The sequence below is a fragment of the Gopherus flavomarginatus genome, chromosome 1, assembly GCF_025201925.1.
Source record: "Gopherus flavomarginatus isolate rGopFla2 chromosome 1, rGopFla2.mat.asm, whole genome shotgun sequence".
Taxonomy (NCBI): Eukaryota; Metazoa; Chordata; order Testudines; family Testudinidae; genus Gopherus; species Gopherus flavomarginatus.
Genome location: NC_066617.1, coordinates 208,817,332 through 208,836,374, shown reverse-complemented (window position 1 = coordinate 208,836,374; position 19,043 = coordinate 208,817,332). Strand labels below are relative to the sequence as shown.

Genomic DNA, 19,043 nt, shown 5'->3' with positions numbered 1-19,043 from the left:
GTTACAGCTGTATTAGTACAGCTGTATAGGGCCAGCGCTGCAGAGTGGCCACACTTACAGCAACCAGCGCTGCAAGTGGTGTTAGATGTGGCCACACTGCAGCGCTGTTGAGCGGCTTCAAGGGGGGTTCCGGGAACGCGAGAGCAAACCGGGAAAGGAGACCCGCTTCGCCGCGGTTTGCTCTCTCGTTCCCGGAGCCACCCAGCAAACCGCAGGGAAGGAGACCTGCTTGCTCTGGGCTCTGGGAACGGGAGAGCAAACCGGGAAAGGAGACCCGCTTCGCCGCGGTTTGCTCTCTCGTTCCCGGAGCCACCCAGCAAACCGCAGGGAAGGAGACCTGCTTGCTCGGGGCTCCGGAAACGAGAGAGCAAACCGGGAAAGGAGACCCGCTTCGCCGCGGTTTGCTCTCGCGTTCCCGGAGCCACCCAGCAAACTGCAGGGAAGGAGACCTGCTTGCTCTGGGCTCCGGGAACGAGAGAGCAAACCGGGAAAGGAGACCCGCTTCGCCGCGGTTTGCTCTCTCGTTCCCGGAGCCACCCAGCAAACCGCAGGGAAGGAGACCTGCTTGCTCTGGGCTCCGGGAACGAGAGAGCAAACCGGGAAAGGAGACCAGCTTGATTACCAGAGGCTTCCTCCTTCCACGGAGGTCAAGAAAAGCGCTGGTAAGTGTCTACATTGGATTACCAGCGCTGGATCACCAGCGCTGGATCCTCTACACCCGAGACAAAACGGGAGTACGGCCAGCGCTGCAAACAGGGAGTTGCAGCGCTGGTGGTGCCCTGCAGATGTGTACACCTTCAAAGTTGCAGCGCTGTAACTCCCTCACCAGCGCTGCAACTTTCTGATGTAGACAAGCCCTAAGGGAAGTAACTTCTGTTACTGTAGTAAATCCAGGCTGTCCCTTATTTTAAGATGTATTGAAATGTATTAAAACCAAAAGCTTCCATTTAATATTTAAAATGGTATTTAACTGCATTGTATACAATAGAGCGGTGGAAATGTACGCTAGAAAGAATATATGATATCCTAAGGGCAATGATGTTTCCCAGACATGTCCTTTAAATTAAATACAGCGTTATCTTGTATTTTTCATGTGGTTTTCCCTTATTTTCATACACCACAGGTGGGCACCCTAATCCACCCCGTGAGGCAGGAGTTGGTCAATGGAAAAATTCTTCTATGGCCCAAGCTGTGCCTACTGAAGGGGTTAGGTCATCCTAACTGCATCACTTCCACAGCTCTGAGCGATGGAGCAGGTGCCTATAAGTCAAGAGTTCTCAAACTAGGAGTCAGGACTCCTCAGAGTTGCCAGGTTATTACATGGCACGGGGGTTGCAAGCTGTCAGCCTCCACCTTAAACCCTGCTTTGTACCCAGCATTTATAATGTTAAATATATTAAAAAATGGTTTTAATGTATAAGAAGGGTCACACCCAGAGGCTTGCTGTGTGAAAGGGGTCACCAGTACAAAAGTTTGAGAACCACGGCTGTAAGTGCTGGGTCAGAGCAGGGCTGCTCTGTGGCAGCCACACCCACACTGGGCTGAGCACCGGCGGAGTGGGGGAGCTGCAAAGGCTCCCTAGGTGTGCAGCGAGAGCGGGGCCAATAACGAGAATCGCTGCACGAGGACGGGGAAAGCTGCCCACTCAGCTACAAAGCACTGACATAAGGGTGGGTCCCTTAAACTGGGGCAAGCGCCCCCTCCGCGCTGCACGCGAGCTTGCAGGGGCAGTGGCTGAGCTCTGCCAGGCAGCCCCGCCGGCGCGTCCAGCGCCCTGCCCAGGGGGCCGAGCCCTGCCGGCTGCGGAGATCTCGGGGCGCGACTGCACCAGCGCTATGCGATAGCCCCGCCCCCACAGCCCGGCGCGGAGCAGGCGGCGGCCACCTCCGCGAACTACGACTCCCATGGTGCTTTGCTGGCGGGCGGCCTGGCGGGCTTCCGGTGACGCGTGGTTTCCGGAGCGGATCGGAACCTGGAGTCCGGATTCGATCCGGGTCGGAACATTCCAAAAGCAGGTAACACAACCTCCTGCATTCCAGCGCGGCGCGCGGCGCTGCCCGCCCCTGGCCGGCGGCCCCCACCCACCCCTACTGCCCCGCCGCCGCGCGGCCCCCGCCCCTGGGGCTGCCCCTGGCGCGCGGGGCCCCCGGTCCGGCAGCGCCTGAGCCGCCGCCGCCTCCATCTCCAGGCCGCCTGGTCTTTGTTACAGCGGCCGCGCCGCGCCGCCGCCGGGGGGGCCGGGCGGGTCCGAGGCAAAACCCGGCGGAGCCGCTCCCGGATCCCGGCCCAGCCGCCCGCCCCCGCGGCGCCTTGGAGCTGCAGCCCGGAGCCGGGAGCGGCCGAGCCAGCCCCGAGCGGGGCCGCGCGGAGCCCGGCTGGGGCTCGGCAGGTGTCGGGGGCGCGGGAGGCTGCAGGCCCCATGTCGCGCTCTGATGGCTCGTGTGCAGAGCCCCCCCCATTTCCCCGGGGCGCGGGGTGTAAATGATCCGCCCCCCCCCCCCCCAACCCCTTCCCAGGCCTGCAGCCGCTGTAAATCCGAGCAGGAGCTAGACGCGAGTCAATCCGATTTTAAATATAGATCCCCCTCGCCCCTCCTGGAGAGCCCGACACAGACTCGCTGCTGAGACCGAAGAGAGATTGTATCTGTTGTCGCAGGGGTGAAATCACCGTAACTTAGGTGTTGATGAACAGACTCGTTGTGAGTCTTTCCAGTCCATAAATGCGCAAGCTGGTTATTTAAACACAGTATTAAAACACTTTGCACGTCCACAGAGAGGCAGGATTTATTGTATATTTCCAGGGAGGGTTGTTTTTACTATTGTGTCTGGATACACAAGCCCTTTATGAGCTCTGTAAAGAGGTGAGATGTTTTGACTTCCAATTTTAAGGGATTTGCTCTTCTGTCTTTGGGCTACACGTTATCTAGACCTGAAAGCGGTTAGCTGTGACAAAGCATTATTCTGCCACATAAAGTGAAACCTGTGCTAAAGACCCCACCTCCAGTGAGGGAAACCACAGCTGTCAGAAGAAGCCATTTCAAAATCTCTCCAATTTTATTCACACTTTAAAGGCCACCTCTACCAGGCAGTTGGGCTTTTTCTGTTTGGTCCCTTATATATTTTTGAAGGATGACTCACTACTCTCTTGCATTTAATATAAACAGGATCTTAGTTGGCAATGTTAACAGATAGGATTGCATCCAAAGCAATCTTAAAGTTAAATTGGATCAGGCCTTTTGTAAGCAGGTTGGGAAGTGGCCTCATTTAGGAAATTATTAAGTATTTATATAATACAGGCATTGCCATCATGGAATTGCTATATACATTTCTTAGTAGTTTTACATTTAAAATAGCCCAGCTCTATTGGCCTCCATGGGAAATGTACTTTTCAGGCAGTGGTGGTGCGGATGAAAGTAGTCTGGTCCTCTCCACCCTGTAACTCTCATGGTTAGTTCTGTATTGTCATTCTGGCCTGTGGAAATGGAAGACACTTGAAAGTTTTGCAGTAACCTTATTTTATTTCGTAACCGTTAGATTTTAGCCTAAAATGTAATATTGTGGCCCTATTAGTATCCCATCTATATTTCTTCAAAAACATTTATCTGTTTATTGGGGTGCATTAAAATGGTATAAATGAATCTATCTGATACCTAGGTTTATTGCTAAAGTATGTGGTTTAAAGTCAGGAAGACAGGACTAAGGGAGGGCAAGATAACCTTTGATGTTACTAGGAAGTACTTTGAGTTTTCTGATGGCAGTTGGCAGTGTAATATTCTGGTTTTATTTCAAGCCATTTAAATTATAAAACATTGGTCCTATCATTTTGATCCTGCTTTATAAGTGCTTGCCTATAACTAAGAACAAGGTGTGATGCTGTAGATTGAATTATAGAGGAAAAATGCCCTTTTCCTTGGTGCATTTGGTGCTCTTTCCTATAAAACATTCTTTCCTTGCTGATGCCTTTCATTAAATACACTTTGAAGTTTACTTAGTACACACAAGTGATTATCATGTTCACAGACGGTCTAAATAAAATATGCTGTTTTAAAAAGGTACAGCACAAATTCAGTACTATACGTTTTGCTAATCTGCACTCTAAATGGCTGAGGCATAAAAAATAAGACATTCTTTCCCCATCTCTCAGCAAAAAAATTAACAGTAGAATTGTATACTGAAGCCTTGTATTACTTAAACTTTATTACTTGACAAAATATACCGCAAAATATCTTTAGTATGGTAAGAAGTATTATAAGTAAACTACATCATGAAATAAGTGAACAAAGTAAATTTTCTGATGAATTTTTCTTGTTTTATGTGTGATTTGCAACCTTCATTCAGTTGTGTGTTCCAGTTATTTGAGCAAATTAGTGAAGTTCTACTGTAATGTAGAAAGGGAAACCTATATCATACACTCTCATCCTCATTTGTTTTCATGATAACAGGTATCCTCATAAATTCAGACAGAATTAAAGGTTTGAGTCTATGCATCTTACGCTTGAGTTTTAAAAAATTATATTGTTTCCCTTTTTATCTAGGTTACTAGTTCAATTTGTGAAACCAAAATTGTGCATCTTGCCACTATGACCTACATTTTCAACTCTATGTTTTAAATATGTAACAATGTGCACTCACTCTCCTTTGCTCAGATAAATGGAAATATTTTTATAAGTGCAATTTAAATGCGAAGGTTCTGATCGTGCAACTTGCACCGTGTGCCTGTATAGACCCTCAGTGAGGCTGACTTCAATGAGGCTTCACGTGGATTTTATAGTTCGTGCATGTGGAAAAGCTTTCAGGATCAGAGCCTTAGTACAATTGGAAAAGGGGAGTTTACCTGGTTATGTGCTTAGAGCTCTTGCTTACATACAAAATTGCTCAGTTAGGTATAAAATCAGATAATAGGCATCACCTACATTTACAATCTGCCAATGATCATTACAGTAATACTGCAAATGTTTGACGGTTGGGTACAATTCTCCCATTTACTTGCAAAATCTTACCTGATTTTACATATAATTATTTATAGAATGCTATTTATCACTTGAGTATAGTTATGTATTATTGGTAACTAAAGGGACAAACCAACAGATTCTCTTCACTAACTATTATATTTAAAGTATATCAAGCTGATGATAGCTTGCTGTTTGTGGGCTGACAGAACTCATATGCTCCTTGGTGTAGATAATTTGCTAAAGAAACTTGGCTGTTAACACATCAATTCTTGACCTCCAAAACAAGCGCAGGTTGATAAGTCAAAAATCTCACCTATCAAGCTGATGAGATGCCATTGCTGAGAGTACCCTCTGCACCTGTGATCTAATGGCCATTTGCCCCTGAGCTGAAATGATATTTGCAGAACTCCTCATGCATAGTGATGGGAACATTGCTGTTCATTTGCTTAGTCACCACTGTACTATTCCTGTCAATGTCGTTGGGCTTCACAGCAGTTCATTATCATCTGTACAAGCAGATAACTATGTCCAGTGGAATGAGTAACTTAAGATTTCTCTGCTAGTACAAATGTTAGTATCTTAGGGAGGAAATGAATATGGTCTCAGGGTTAGAGCAGAAACTGGGAGTAACAACTACTGGGTTCTATCTTCAGCTGTGCCACACAGGGTGATTTTGTACAAGTTTTTCCACCTCTTCAGGCCTCATTTACCTATGTGTTAAAGGAGTGTAATAACACATATTTCAAAAGGGTATTATGAAAACTTACTTCAGGTTTGCAAAGACCCTTGAGGTCCTTGCTTGAAAAGTTCTATGTGAATGCAAAGAATCATCATCAATCCAGTTGTAGGGTTACGCTTCCTTCTAAGAATTTGGAAAAACCAAAGATGTAGATGACTAGACAGAAATCTGTATCATGAGAGTGCATATAGTAATGTACAAGCAGCAAAGAATCTTGTGGCACCTTATAGACTAACAGACGTTTTGGAGCACGAGCTTTCATGGGTGAATACCCACTTCGTCAGATGTACGTGACATGCATCTGATGAAGTGGGTATTCACCCACGAAAGCTCGTGCTCCAAAACGTCTGTTAGCCTATAAGGTGCCACAGGACTCTTTGCTGCTTTTACAGATCCAGACTAACACGGCTGCTCCTCTGATAGTAATGTAGAGTAGTCTTTGAAATCTCTCTCTGCACCTGAGGTGTTTCATTTAGCAAATTTTATTAGCTGACTCCCAATGGATATATTTACACAGCAGCTTTGAGTCTACTTGATACATAATTACAGCTTCTGGTTTTAAGGATTTTTTAATTTAATTTTTCAGGGCTTATTTTTAGCAAGTTTTGAGTTCCATGTAGATGTCGAAAATTGTTTTTTGGGAGGGGCTTTCTCTTTGTACATATCTGTAGTACTGTTTCCAAAACACTATGTTAAAGCGCACTAGGGAAACTTTAGTGCACTCCAGCAGTCTACACCAGTGGTGGGCATCCTGCGGCCGTTCCCAGCCACTGGGAGCTGCGGGGGGCGGTGCCTGCGGATGGTCAATGTCAGCAAAGTGTCTCATGCCCCACAATCAGATTACTGTGATGGGCCACAGGTTGTCCACCACTGCCTTAGATACAAGCTGGAAAGCAGGTACATTGCCTGTATAAACAAACTGCACTTGGAAAGGGGTGATGTCAACATGAATTGAGTAACCATTTCTGGTGTTTTTCTGGTGTTCATGGGATAAACAGCAATTTATTTAAGTGTTTCATTGGTGAAACCCTAAAATAAGAAGCCTTATACATATTGCATTATCTGTTCTGTCTTTGCTCAACATAATACAGTAGATCATTTGTGCTAAACTTGCTGAAAAGACTTCTCATGCATCTGAAATCGTGCTGTGTAGGAAACAAAAACACTTGTTTAGAAAGGTGGACATCAAGTTGATGTAAAACATTTACTGAGAGTTGGTACCTTCCTATCAATTAATTAATGGTGTATTGGGGTGACCCCCTGTTTTCTGTCCTCATCTCCTTAAAGGGTAGCATTATGATGTTACCGTATTCTCCCCTTTCTCTGTTAAATCACTTGCACTTTCCCAAAGCAAATAACAGTTTTGGTTCTTCCACAACAGTACACGTCTGCAGCCTCATTATTATCAAAAACGTGTTTTGATTAATTCTGCTGTTTGTGAAAAATGCCATTCTGATAATCCTGGAGCCAGAGTTGCTTGCACAACAAGTCTGACACAGGCAGTGTGCCACACCAATGAGTCTCAGCCCAGTTCTCTAGGGATTACTTTAGGACCCATCCACATGACGTATGGAAACCATTGCAAGGGCACAGACTATGTATAACCTGGAATTCCACAAGTGTCACAGCCATTGTCAGCACTGAGCACACTACGGAGAAGCTGTGTGGGTTCCTTTACACTAGAACAGTGGTTCTCAACCTGTTTACCATTGTGGGCTACATATGCAGCTCTCTGTGTGTTATGTGGGCTGCATCCAGGCAATATACATACTATGTGTATGGCCCTGAGGATGTCACATGGGCTGCAGCTGTGTACTGATTGGACCATGGGTTGGGAACCACTGCATTGAAAGTACATTTCATTAAAGCTTGAATGAGTGCCAGTGGTTGGAAGTGGTGTTTGGTGGAATTAATAAGGAGACTATGGAGATCCAGATTATCATCCCAGGGGGATGTTGCCTGGAGGACAGATCCAGGAGGAGTCTGAGTGACTGGACAATAGCGGCCCACCTGGTCCTCTTTCTTGCTATGGAACTTGCCCAGTGGAGTGTTAGTTCGGATCCACTTGGTAATGAAACAATGTTGTGCCTATTTGATTGAAAGTAGCTTCTTGATTTCAGGAGGAAGAACATGTTTAATAACACCGACGCCCTGATCGTCGGGGCGCTGAGTGCCTGGGACCCCTGTAATGAATGTGTACTTAGGGCCTGTGGGGTGGGCTGTCGCTATGCATGGCTCATGAGACATTTGATGGTCTCGGACACTATGTGGTGGTCTAGGGACATTTACACAGAGGACATCACCGGCCACCGCCAATACCAGAAGTGAGCCGACGTGGCTTCGTGCACCCACGGGGGGGGGGGGGGAGGCCTATAAACCCCCCCTACTGAACCATATCCCCTGAGCCCTAAACCCACCGAACTGGATTCCACTGTGCGTGAGTCATCCTGTCCCCATTACCCGGCCCGCTTACTTATACCCATGACTGCGTGTAACCCACTGTATGAGCGATGTACCCTCACTGCTTCCTTACTGCTTCTTGATCCCACCCACTGTACACCCCGCATTGGGGACCTTAAAGACTGTATATATTATGTGCTAACCAATTTCCAAATACCAGCATCCCCCTATACTCTGTATGTTACCCCCAATGACCAATAACTGACGCTTCAAACTCTCTGTATCATCGTTATTTAAATATTCTCTAATAAACGTTTATATCTCTGCAGAGCTGACCCTGTGTTTCCGTGATCATCAATACAGCTGAGAGCTGTAGAGGAAATATCAGATATTGCTTTCTGGCACATATATGTAATACTGGCAAGTCTGCAGCTTGGGCTATTGTGCTAGGAGTGTGAATTGCAGGGAAGCCTTAAAGGGAGAAGGGATAGCTCAGTGTCTTGAGCATTGGCCTGCTAAACCCAGGGTTGTGAGTTCAATCCTTGAGTGGGCCACTTAGGGATCTGGGGCAAAATCAATACTTGGACCTGCTAGTAAAGGCAGGGGGCTAGACTCAATGACCTTTCAAAGTCCCTTCCAGTTCTAGAAGATAGGATATCTCCATTAATTTATCCCTGAGGGTCAGTAGAAAGAGTTGAGCATGAGTTGACCTCACTTACATGGTAGGGCTGTTGATAAGAACATAAGAATGGCCATACTGGGTCAGACCAGTATCCTGTCTGCTGACAGTGGCCAATGCCAGGTGCCCCAGAGGGAGTGAACCTAACAGATAATGATCTTTCTCCTGCCATCCATCTCCACCCTCTGACAAACAGAGGCTAGGGACACCATTCCTTACCCACCCTGGCTAATAGCCTTTAATGGACTTAACCTCCATGAATTTATCAAGTTCTCTTTTAAACCCTGTTATAGTCCTAGCCTTCACAACCTCCTCAGGCAAGGAGTTCCACAGATTGACTGTGCACTGTGTGAAGAAGAACTTCCTTTTATTTGTTTTAAACCTGCTGCCCATTCATTTCATTTGGTGGCCCCTAGTTCTTATATTATGAGAACAAGTAAATAACTTTTCCTTATTCACTTTCTCCATAGCACTCATGATTATATATCTCTATCATATCCCCCCTTAGACTCCTCTTTTCCAAGCTGAAAAGTCCTAGCCTCTTTAATCTCTCCTCATACAGGTCCTGTTCCAAACCCCTAATCATTTTAGTTGCCCTTCACTGAACCTTTTCTAATGCCTGTATATCTTTTTTGAGATGAGACCACATCTGTACGCAGTATTCAAGATGTGGGCGTACCATGGATTTATATAAGGGCAATAAGATAGTCTTCGTCTTCTTCTCTATCCCTTTTTTAATGATTCCTAACATCCTGGACGTCTTCAGAGAACTGTCCACTGTGACTCCAAGATCTCTTTCCTGATTAGTTGTAGCTAAATTAGCCCCCATCATATTATATGTATAGTTGGGGTTATTTTTTCCAATGTGCATTACTTTACATTTGTCCATGTTAAATTTCATTTGCCATTTTGTTGCCCAATCACTTAGTTTTGTGACATCTTTTTGAAATTCTTCACAGTCTGCTTTGGTCTTAACTATCTAGAGTAGTTTTAGTATTGTCTGCAAACGTTGCCACCTCACTGTTTACCCCTTTCTCCAGATCATTTATGAATAAGTTGAATAGGATTGGTCCTAGGACTGACCCTTGGGGAACACCACTAGTTACCCCTCTCCATTCTGAGAATTGGCCATTAATTCCTACCCTTTGTTCCCTGTCTTTTAGCCAGTTCTCAATCCATGAAAGGACCTTCCCTTTTATCCCATGACAGCTTAATTTATGTAAGAGCCTTTGGTGAGGGACCTTGTCAAAGGCTTTCTGGAAATCTAAGTACACTATGTCCACTGGATCCCCCTTGTCCACATGTTTTTTGACCCCTTCAAAGAACTCTAATAGATTAGTAAGACACGGTTTCCCTTTACAGAAAACATGCTGATTTTTGCCCAACAATTTATGTTCTTCTATGTGGCTGACAATTTTATTCTTTACTATTGTTTCAATTAATTTGCCCAGTACTGACGCTAGATGTACCGATCTGTAATTGCCAGGATCACCTCTAGAGCCCTTTTTAAATATTGATGTTACATTAACTATCTTCCAGTAAATGGGTACAGAAGCTGATTTAAAGGACAGGTTACAAAACCGTAGTTAGTAGTTCCGCAATTTCACATTTGAGTTCTTTCAGAACTCTTGGGTGAATGCTATCTGGTCCCAGTGACTTGTTATGGTTAAGTTTATCAGTTAATTCCAAAACCTCCTCTAATGACGCTTCAGATTTGTCACCTACAAAGTATGGCTCAGGTCTGGGAATCTCCCTAACATCCTCAGCTGTGAAGACTGAAGCAAAGAATTCATTTAGTTTCTCCGCAATAACTTTGTCGTCTTTAGGTGCTCCTTTTGTATCTCGATCATCTCACTGGTTGTTTAGTAGGCTTCCTGCTTCTGATGTACTTAAACATTTTGTTATTACCTTTTGAGTTTTTGGCTAGCCGTTCTTCAAACTCCTCTTTGGCTTTTCTTATTACATTTATACACTTAATTTGGCAGTATTTATACTCCTTTCTATTTACCTCACTAGGATTTGACTTCCACTTTTTAAAAGATGCCTTTTTATCTCTCACTGCTTCTTTTACATGGTTGTTAAGCCATGTGGGCTCTGTTTAATTCTTTTACTGTGTTCTTTAATTTGGGGTATACCTTTAAGTTGGGCCTCTATTATGGTGTCTTTGAAAAGTGTCCATGCAGCTTGCAGGGATTTCATTGTAGTCACTGTACCTTTTAATTTCTGTTTAACTGGCCTCCTCATTTTTGCATAGTTCCCTTGTTTGAAATTAAATTCCAGAGTGTTGGGCTGCTGAGGTGTTCTTCCCACTACAGGAATGTTAAATGTCGTTATATTATGCTCACTATTTGCAAGCGGTCCTGTTATAGTTACCTCTTGGACCAGATCCTGCGCTCCACTCAGGACTAAATTGAGAATTGCCTGTCCCCTTGTGGGTTTCTGTACCAGCTGCTCTATGAAGCAGTCATTTAAAGTATTGAGAAATTTTGTCTCTGCATTTCATCCTGAGGTGACATGTACCCAGTCAATATGAGGATCAACTGAAATCCTATTGAGTTCTTTATTTTGATAGCCTCTCTAATCTCCCTTAGCATTTCATAGTCACTATCGCTGTCCTGGTCAGATGGTCGATAATAGATCCCTACTGTTATATTCATTATATCCATTGAGATTCCACGGAACATGTGGACTCATTTAAGATTTTTACTTCATTTGATTCTACATTTTCTTTCACATATAGTGCCATTTCCCCCACCCCCGCCCCGCACGACCTGTTCAGTCCTTCTGATATATTTTGTGACTCAGAATGATTGTGTCCCATTGATTGTCCTCACTTCACCAGGTTTCTGTGATGCCTATTATATCAATATCCTCCTTTAACACGAGGCACTCTAGTTCACCCATCTTATTATTTAGACTTCTAGCATTTGTGTACAAGCACTTTAAAAACTTGTCACTGTTTATTTGTCTGCCCTGATGGAGCTTGCATGCTTATCCTATGCGCATTTTAGGAGCCATCACCCAGAATGACACTTGCGCCGTTCAGAAGCAAGTGTTGGTGACTCTGAGATGGTTCTTGGATATTTCTGTTTGCTGGACAGGCAAAATGCATGAAGCATGAATTTTTAAGAAATCTGGTTTGTACAAGAAGGGACAGTGTTTCCATTGTCAAGGGGGGTCTCTGCCTCACAGTAAACCTGGGTGACTGCTGTGCTAGATGTATCTTTGGTGAGCGTTTCCTATGGCACCTTGAAGACCTTTCGATTCTCAGATCAGACTAGCTTTGCTGTTTATCACCATCTGCTGGGGGTGTCTTTAGTCTTTCTCCCTCCTCCCTCTGTTTTCAGTTTTAATCTCTCTCTCAAATGCATCCAGCCTCTTTCTCTCCTTCGTCAGTTCTTCTGCTAATCATTTTGCCGCCTCCTCTCCCACTACAGCGCTAGGAAGAGCCTATCCCTTGTTTGGGGGTTCTGCTTCTCTTTCTTATGCATCTGGATATGTCACTACAGGACCAGAATGACCTCTCGGAGTTGGGAGAGAATTGATCTTCCTGACCTTGTTTGTGCTTGCCCATTTTTTGGCAGTTTACTTCTCACTGATGTCTAAATAACATAATTATCCAATGATTTTCATCCATTAACACTCAAAGTGCTTTAGAAGTGAGGGTACGGGTTCTTAGCTTCATTCACTGGTGAGGGGAGATTTGTTTGCGTAGAGGTCAGGTGACTTGAGTAAGAACAATCACACAAGTCAGTGGCAGAGCTTGGACTAGTTTGTGCGTTTCCTAACTCCCAGTACCTAGACTGTAAGCTCTCTGCGGTAGAGACTGTCGTTTGTTCTGTGTTTGTACTGCGTCTACCACCATGGGATCCTGATCCATGATCGGGGCTCTCAATAATAATAATAATACTGCATCCTCTTCATCAAAGCATGCTACCTCTCTGGACCAGATGTGCAAAGGCATACGTGATTTACAGCCACCAAAATTTAACCCAGCTTGTGGTTGTTCTGTATCAAAGAAGTAACTTTCCTCTCTCAAATAGAGTTTTTCCTTTGTTGTTCTGTAATACCAGAAATAAATCAGATAAAATCAGTCTTCCACATCTGGGGTTACAGTTGTGAATGCCAGCTCTTTAGCTCTGTGTCCCATGACCAAAAAACCCAGCATCGTGACTTGAACATTGGGATTCAGATTGCAGCATTTCTCTATTCTGCTTGCTGTCTCCAATCTTCCTAGTGAACATAGGATTCGCGTTACGGATTCTTGTCATTTTCAACATCCTTCTGGCTCATGAGAACGGTATTTGCAGGTGGAGGGAGAAATGATGTGACGTGACTGTGCACCACTTCAAAGCTGGCAGACCTCATTTCAGGCTTGTGAAGCAAAGGCATTGAGAAATGAGTCTTCTGCTTCATACTCAACTTGACATTTCATGGCTGAGAGATGTGTGGGATCTGAGCTCTTTGTGTGAGGTTATGTACCATGTGCTGTACTGTCTAGATGATAGAGGGTATGAGTTCCTGAATAGTTTGTGCACACTTAAAACATTTCTGCCCCCTTTTCTGCGAACCTTGCCTTAGCTGACACATTACTAACAGGTGCTGTTGCAATGTACAGTGGAGTGCACTTAGAGTAAACTCAGAGAGAAAGTCAGTTTATAGCGAAATGGAATAAAAGTTCCATGTTGTTTAGTGGGTGTCTATCCGTAGTGAGCCATTATGTGGAAGGGAAAAAATACCTGACAATAAAAGAAAAAGTTAGATTGTGTTTATGTGCCTGCTTGTAAAGGTGTGATAGTGCATGAGCTGGTGTGAACTGTTTGTTCATAAATGCTTGTGTAAGGATTGAAATAATGTATTTGTTCTTTTCATTAAAAAAACTGCACGAACCAGAGTGGTTAGGAAAAGCATGATATTTATCATAGGAGGGGTCTTGCAAGGCACCTGACATCACCCTTAATATGGACATTAGTGGATCATTAACCACTTTAACTTGTGTTTTACATTCTATGAATGATATACTCTGCTAGGGTTCTGTAGTCTCTTTGCACACGCATTGGGGTCAGTTAATATTATCACTCAGCAGGTAACTCTTTCATTAGATCTGCACTTTAGAACTGTCAGGAAGCATCATTTACATTATGCTCCGTTTTCTCCTTTGTATTTTGACAGGTTTCAGAAATGGCAGAGAATGGCAGCGATGAGACCATGTTTATTTGTAAGTACTAGAAGAATAATGATGGAGTCATAATGTGACATGTATTTAGAGAGCATTAATTTTAAAGCTCAAACCATCTTACTCTTATATTGTTTTCCCAAAGGTGATTATTTAAAAGAAACTTGAATAGTTTATGGCAGCGTGGAGGGAATCGCACTAAAGTTAAGAATACAAATTCTCAGTTTTTTGTTGGGAAATGCAAGAAGTGGCTAGATATGAATTAGTAGCTCAGCTTTTTAATTGCTAGCCTCCAAGAGACTAAGGGTATGTCTACATTGCAATTAGACACCTGTGACTGGCTCATGCCAGCTGTCTCAGGCTCATGGGACTCAGGCTAAGGGCTCTTTAACTGCAGTACAGATGTTTGGGCTCAGGCTTGGACCCAGGCTCTAGGACCCAGCAAGATGGAAGGGTCCCAGAGCTGTGGCTCAGCTGGAGCGTGAACGTTTACACCGCAACTAAACAGCCCCTTAGCCTGAGCCCCACGAGCCCAAGTCAGCTAACTACAGTGTAGACATATCCTAAAAGCCTAAAGGTCTTCCATGGCTAAATTGTTTCTTTAAGTTAGGTGACTGCTGACACACTGGGGAAGGAACTGAGGAGCTCCAGAGTTAAAAGCTTGAGCTGCTACAGCTTGGGCTAAAAAGTCATGACTCTCTAGCGGGGGCTATGACAGTATTGCATCCTCTGTGGATATGGCACAGAGGTGGAACTGAAACACACACTCACCAATGAGCTGCACTTACATAAGTGGACGAGACCATGATCTATCTGGCTTGGGGAGATCAAGAGCAGAGAGTGCTGCCTTGATGGTATGTGTTACAGTCTCTTCCCCTCGCAGTCCCTGTAGGTGCATTTCAGGGTTGGAGCTCCAAAAGGTCAGGACGGGACTGACTGCGACATCTTCTCGCTTTCCAAAATTTGCTCGGGTTCCCCCCTTAACAGTAATGCTGATTCAGTTGATATAGTCTTCCTTGGATTGTTCAACTCCAGAGTGAGCCTTTTTCCCCTGCTCCTCCTCAGAAGAGCTGTAGAAGCTGGAGAGGACCAGAAAGCAGAGAAAAAGGCTCTGATCATTATGAGTTTCAGAGGGGGCAGTTATCTTGCCAGTTCCACAGATGATGTATGTCAGACAACCCCCCTCCCTCAACCCCAGATGGGACAAGATGGTTGAATTCATGAAGTTTCTTGCCTCCTGTGAGATTTTTCCACAGAATTTAAGGGCCGCTTCTGTTTCAGAAAAGTGAATTTCTAGACCTGACATTGTGGGCTTCCATAGTTACTGACCATCAGTGAGTTTCATATCCAGTTACCTCAGTTTATAAGCCAGACAACTTGTTTCTAAAACGCCAGCTCTTACGTGCTCAGTCTGGGGTCTGAAATTGTGGCTGCCTCTTTCTGTTCCGTGCAGCATCACCAGAAATAAGGGTTGACAGTCATGTTGGTAAACTTGAGGCCAAATATAATATGCAGTGGCTCTTCAGCAATTATGATGACTTTGCAGTGCCAACAGCAGTGACACTTTTTCCCTTCTGACAGCAAACTAAGCATGTGTGACTGAAAAAATGCATGTAAAGTCCCATACTTCGACTTCAGTGGGAGCAGGAAATTCTGTCTTGGAATGCAGTAGGAGCAGGATTGAGCCATCATTAGGTAATAGGAGTATGCCGTGGAGGGAGTTTTAGTCTAGTGGTTAGAGCTGGGAATTGGAAGCAGACTTCATATGTTCTGTTCATAACTCTCCCAGTGACTGTTCCAAAGTTTACACAGTTGCAAAATGGATGTAATACCCACCTCATATGTTACTGAGACTTAGTTGTTTGCAAAGTGCTCTGAGATCCTTGAATAAAAAGCACTATATAAATGCAAAATATGAAGGTTTGTACTTTTAAAATATGTATTGATTAGAGTTATTCTTCTGACATAAATTCAATTTTAAAAGGCATCTTCACTGCTAAAGCCAAACCATATACACTCCCCTTAGAGAAATCTACAGTTTATCTCTTTGTGTCTGACTTTGTATTTCTTCTGTGGTCATAAGCCCTTAAGTCTCACATATGGTGAGCACTCCGATTCAGGGGAGAGTCTGCTATGAGGCATCCTGTACAGATTCTGTAGACTTCAGAGACATATGTCAGAAAACACTAATGTTCCCCACTTTGATGATTGATCATCTGCCAAAGGATTAAAGAAAATGATATATGCTTCTTGTACTCCTAAATAGTGCTGGACGATAAGAAATGTGGAGAGCCCCAGGCTATACATTGTGTGCTATCTTTGCACATGTTTCAGGCGCTCTTAATTCCAATGCTGAACATTGAGTGAAAGCTACAGCTACAGCAAATCCTTTAAGGAAGTGCTATGTAAGTTTCACAGACATGAACACTGCTGGTGAGAGTTTGGTTTCCCATTGTAAAAGCAAGGTGTTCTATCTCACTAGCTACAGTCTGGAATTAAATTCTGTATCATGTTAATTTACAAAACGTATGTAATAATATACTTGTGCAACCTTACTGAAGTCCTCAAGGTTCCCCACGTTTGACTTGAAGTAGAATTTGGCAGCTGGGGAATATCCCCTCTGTGATGACTTCTTGTCCCTATCCAATCAACTGGCTTCACAGTAACATTTTGACAACTTTTTATGACATAGAAATGTATGTTTCAACTAGTCCTAAATTGACTCTTACTTTATCATTATCCAGGGCTAAAGATTGTTTCTTGGGATCCCTTTAGCCCTGGATAATGTGCAGTATTTTAAAATAAAAGTCAGATATGGGGAACTGAAAGCTTGTATTATTTTGCCCTGTAATAAAGAATTGCCAGATTATATTGGAAAGGGACCAGAGGTCCAGAGGAGCTGTTTCCATAGTGCCAAATTTCCCTCCCAGCCATACACATTGCAAGGGAGGGTTGCATAGGTACAACTGCGGGCAGAGCTTGGTACCCAGGGGGAAATCCAGTGGCAGTTTTGCCATGGATTTCAGTACGGTCAGGATTTCACCCCTGTCTCTGAGAGCCCATCAGATTTTGACTCTGCGTTTTAAACCCCTGGCTCCAGTGAACAGAATAGGGGTTTTTTTTAGCTGAGAGAGAGTAGCGCAGTGGTTGTTTTAAATCCTCCTGCCTTTAAACAAAATATTTACTAGAGTTTTGTTTAGCAAATATTTTCTTCAGGAAAATATTTACATTTTTAAAGTGTCTTCTGGTAGTCCTAGGTATATGTTGAATGTTACCTTTGATTCAATTGTGTATATCCTTTGAGGCAGTAAAAATTACTGCTTTATTGAATGTCATTAGTTTGGTGTTTGAATTTTCTGTCTGGCTGTTGACTGAGAGAGCACTGCCCAAGAACAGCTTTTACTTTGCAGCTCTATGTGCTGTTTACTTACAGGGTGCGAGGATTGTGGTCAGTACCATGATTCGGAGTGTCCTGAGCTGGGCCCAGTGGTGACAGTCAAAGACTCCTTTGTGTTGAGCAGGGCAAGGTAAGTAACTTTAGAATGATTATATGGCTTGTTCGTTTTTTAAAGAGAATTTCGTGTTTGTGAAAGGTGCCAGACTGACAGCTGAAAAATGAAGTCCTCTGTGGACAAAATAGATACAGCCTCAAGTAAACAAAGAATTAAAGCACATCTTAAATGATTTCCTGAATCAAGGGCTAAGAGAGTCTGTTTATGCATTCCTTGGCAACTCCGAGATTGCCAGCAGAGGAGTCAGATAGTACCAGTTTTGGTGGAGACTTGTTTCCTATATTGGTTGAAAATCTTTGACATTTATCCCGTTCCTCCTCCTTACAAGTGCTGCACTACATTTTCAAAATTCAAAATGGTTCATGAGAATTTCCCAGTGGTGTTAATAAGAGTTACACAGCTTTGCACTGCCTCTGTAATTCCTCTACTGTGAGAGGCAAACGTGGGAACAGTTCCATCTTTGTAAATCTTCTAAAGAGTAGTAGTCATCAGTCCCAGTTTTGTCAGTTAATCTAGGTCTATAATAAAATAGCAGAAATATTTATGCTCCCCAAAAGAAATTAACAAATTAAGTGTAGATTTAGGAATAGGATAAAACAAAATTGAGGAGTAAACTTTATATTGAAGCATTAAATGTTTCCATTTGGAATTATATTCTGATGTAGAATGTTTGATTTTTTACTAGGGGAAAGAGAGTTCACTATAATGGCTGTTGACACATGGTAGGAACACAGGAAATCAGAGGAGGATACTGATCCTTAACGTACAGCAGGGGGGCAATGCAGTGAATGTTTGATCACTACCAGTCTGACTCATTGAGAACTAAACTGTCCATATCAACTTTCTCTTCTTCATAGCGCCTCTGGTGGACAAACACCCCCCTCGTATCACCAGCAGTGACAGTAATGCTTAAATAACCCAGCTGATGTCACTGTAGAAATGTATTATAAAACGAGATGGTCCCTGTCCTGAAGCGCTTGCAGTCTCTAAATAAACAAGATAGGCAATGGGTGGGAGAAATATTGCCATCCCTGGTTTACATTTGGGGAGCTGAGGCTGAGCAAGATTGATTTGCCTAAGGTCAAATGGGAAGTCTGCAGCAGAGCTGGGCCTGGAACACAGATCTCTTAAGTACCAGTCTAGTGATTTAACCACAAGATCACCACTCTAACAAACGTCCTTTCCTCTCTTATAACAACATGATCTCTTAGGATATTAAAACTGCTTTAAAAACTCTCCTTTGCTTTTAACTAAAAGTTTAATTGGTTTGCTTTCTGTATTTCTCTCAGCCTTGACTGTGAAAATAGACTGGTCAGATTCACCTCTGTTTATAGTTGGTTTCTAGCCAATTTCATTCTCAGGTTCTCATGCACTAGAACCGTGTTGAGAAGTTGCATAGCTTGCAATGCAGGGGAGCATTTGTCTTTTTATAAACTTGGCTTAATTGGAATTTTAAAAATGTTTGGAAATCATTTCGCTTGCGCATAAGCTTTGTAACAACTTGCTTTTATAAAACTTATATTTGGGCCAAATTTGACTAGCCAGCATAACTTTTTGAAGGTTAAAGTTCTATAAATGCACGGGGT

The 19,043-nt window shown here is 43.6% G+C and overlaps 1 protein-coding gene across 2 annotated transcripts in view; it reads left to right on the top strand.

Annotated features, from left to right (window-relative positions):
* The first annotated feature begins 1,908 nt into the window (after positions 1-1,908).
* The window catches only part of PRDM15 (PR/SET domain 15), a 57,046-nt gene continuing 39,911 nt past the window's right edge, over positions 1,909-19,043 (top strand). Inside the window, exons 1-3 of one of the 2 annotated variants that reach the window (XM_050933454.1) lie at positions 1,909-2,015; positions 13,942-13,987; positions 17,379-17,472. In XM_050933454.1, the coding sequence (XP_050789411.1) occupies positions 13,951-13,987; positions 17,379-17,472 (131 nt within the window). In that variant the 5' untranslated portion in view covers positions 1,909-2,015; positions 13,942-13,950. Of the gene's footprint in view, positions 2,016-13,941; positions 13,988-17,355; positions 17,473-19,043 lie in introns of those variants that run through there. The other variant, XM_050933464.1, reaches the window with a different exon arrangement.